At 31.5% G+C, this 2616-nt stretch overlaps 1 protein-coding gene across 2 annotated transcripts; it reads right to left on the reverse strand.

Annotated features, from left to right (window-relative positions):
• Positions 1 to 478: 478 nt before the first annotated feature.
• On the reverse strand, positions 479 to 1665 carry LOC134261174 (uncharacterized). Of its 2 annotated transcripts, XM_062743622.1 has the most exons (3): positions 1357 to 1665; positions 980 to 1064; positions 479 to 831 (listed from the first exon to the last, which is right to left on the reverse strand). In XM_062743622.1, exons 1-3 carry the CDS (start codon positions 1358 to 1360, stop codon positions 516 to 518), a joined length of 405 nt encoding a protein of 134 aa, XP_062599606.1. In that variant the 5' UTR covers positions 1361 to 1665; the 3' UTR covers positions 479 to 515. The 2 variants fall into 2 exon arrangements, with proteins under 2 accessions (XP_062599606.1, XP_062599605.1); XM_062743621.1 differs by lacking the exon at positions 1357 to 1665 and having other exon boundaries at positions 980 to 1172.
• Between the last annotated feature and the right edge of the window lie 951 nt (positions 1666 to 2616).

Genomic DNA, 2616 nt, shown 5'->3' on the forward strand with positions numbered 1-2616 from the left:
TTATTTGGATGTACTATGCCGAAATAGTATTCAGGGTTTGACACATGGTGCACGAGCTGGAAGCGAGTGCACTATGTGTCAAACCCTGAATACTATTTCGGCATAGTACACCCAAATAATAATACTATCATTATTACTATGCTGACTGTCTTTGAGTAATATGATGAGAAATTTAAATCAAATATCGCATCTTGCACAACAGACGAAAATCATGACAAAATGCACTTTGCACTTTCACCCATATTGCGTATTATTTTAAGCATAATTCCTTAGAACACCATGAGAAAATAGTTGGGTATGGGTTATATAGAGACAAACTAACAGGAAGCATAATAATTTCTTATATATTATATATTCACATATTTGAAAAACAAAAGGCAATATATTTCTTGAAACCCTAACTTGTTTTTTAAAAAAATACATGTACAAATTTATGATAGTAATTTAAAGTCTTGCGTTTATAATCTCTAAATTTTTACTTTGATCAAACATACAGTTGTCCAATTTGAGACTAATTACGCTGTTCCCTTTTTCGTATCTCTGAATGTTGAAAACATTGGGTGTGCTTCCTCTACTGGTCTGCTTCCGCTTATTTTTGAACTTCGAAACAAACGAGTAAAAAAACTTCCTCTGGAATATTCGTTCCAGCCACCATTGACATGAGATCTTCGTTTTGAGGTTGTATCATACACTCCCTCAGAGAGATCTTTATATGGGTTCTCATCGAATTCTTCCTCTGGAATTGTGGCATATACGTTATCAATACTACAGACTGTCTTTCTAGAGACAGGTCGACCGACTTTTTCTTTACTGTGTCTTGTCATGTTGTTTCTGAAGAACATAATAGAATACCTTGTACAAATAGAAACATTCTTCAGTATTTTATTGTTGAATCCTATATTTTTCTTTCAATCTTATATTGACAAGAACAGTTGCTACAATACGAAGGAAATATGATTGATTTTATTGTGTTTCTTACTTATTCTGTCTAAATCGCTTGACTGCTAGAATTCCCACAATAATTATCGACACTTCCACCACTCCGATTCCCACCATCAGAATCACTGTTTTAACAATGCAAGAAATATAAAGCTTCCTACATAGATTCATTTTATCTTATTTAGTCATTTTACAACAATTGTAAACAAACTCATGTATTTGAATTATTTCAAAAGGCTAATAACAATTAAATAAATAATTAGTCTTTTCCTTTATATCATAAGGGTTATATTACTAGAAATCTTGTTTGATTAATATGACATAAAAAACTGTTTTATGAATGAAACATAAAGCAGCAGGAATGGTGTTAGAGTAGGTTTTTTTTCTATAAACAGTTAAGAATTTTAATTTTCAAACCCATTTCTCGACTGAGAACAAACGTTGTGATTTCCGTTGACGTTACAGCATTTATTGTTGTACTTGGTGAGTTCGGTATTTCTGAATTTATTGAATGTTGTGTGTCTGAAATCAAAGCCGAGATAAATATTGATTGCTCTTGTATAAATAGAGGATATTCAATGTTTTGTCGTTGATAATGGAATTTATTGAATTCACGAGTGGGACAGACTAATCGCACTCGTGAAAATATATTTAAAAAAATCGTGTTTCACGAGTGCAATAAATTCCATATTCAACTACAAAACATTAAATTTTCTGTTTATTACATTTTCTTTAATTTTCCCTTTACGTATTTGTCTTCTTGTAATACAGTCACAAGCTACATGACGTCATATTTGAGCGGTTGATACGTCATAGCTAAGTGATGCGAGATTGAAAATGTTGTAAACATCGATTTCAGACATAGTTTGGGGGATTTTGGCAGTTTTATTCTCTGTCAGAATGGTTTATTTACACTCTCTCCACATATATTATTATAACAGTCCGAGAAATATTTTTACAACAATCTTCGTTATTGGAAGGAAAATTGAGAGTTTTACCACGTTTCTGATATTTGTCACACTGTGAAAGGATATCATTTTTATTCAATGAATAAATTACAGTATTTCACTTTTGAAAATGTAATAATACCGGGTATATGTATACAGAAATACTACAAAATCTTTCAAAACTCCTGCTTTGAAGGAAAGAACAAGGTTCCATCAAATAAATCAAAGGTAAAGTAGACACTTATCCACTTATTGTACTTGAGTTCTGAGGAAATGATTGCTTCGAGGAACTCAGAACTCTAAGTCAAATCACTTGACTCACAATACAAAATTTAGATTAATAGTTGTCGAATCTACATTTCAAATTGAACTCTTGATAAAAGACACTACAAATCTGACACCTCTTTTACATATAAAAATTTGTTACTGAATATAAACGATAACTATAATCAAGTTAAATACCAGGAGAAGCTTCTGACAAGCTTAAAAAGCTTTCAACAATCTCGTTTAAATTATGTTTTTTTTTTATCTTTCTAAAGAGAGTTAATAATTTTAACTTTCAAACCCATTTCTCGACTGAGAGCAAACGTTGTGGTTTCTGTTGAGGTTATAGCATTCAGAATTGTGCTTGATGAATTTGGGTATTTCTGAATTTATCGTATGTTGTGAGTCTGAAAGCAAAGCCAAGAGATCTATTGATTGCCCTTGTATAATACCGGGTACATGTATA

The sequence above is a fragment of the Saccostrea cucullata genome, unplaced genomic scaffold (assembly GCF_032062105.1).
Source record: "Saccostrea cucullata isolate Sc308-1 unplaced genomic scaffold, CSIRO_AGI_Scuc_v1 ctg12168, whole genome shotgun sequence".
Classification (NCBI taxonomy): Eukaryota; Metazoa; Mollusca; class Bivalvia; order Ostreida; family Ostreidae; genus Saccostrea; species Saccostrea cuccullata.

Coding starts and splice junctions, on each gene's coding strand:
- LOC134261174 (XM_062743621.1), bottom strand. CDS start 1,110: ATGAATCTATGTAGGAAGCTTTATATTTCTTGCATTGTTAAAACAGTG. Junction 832..979: donor AAGCGATTTAGACAGAATAA/GTAAGAAACACA, acceptor TATGTTCTTCAG/AAACAACATGACAAGACACA.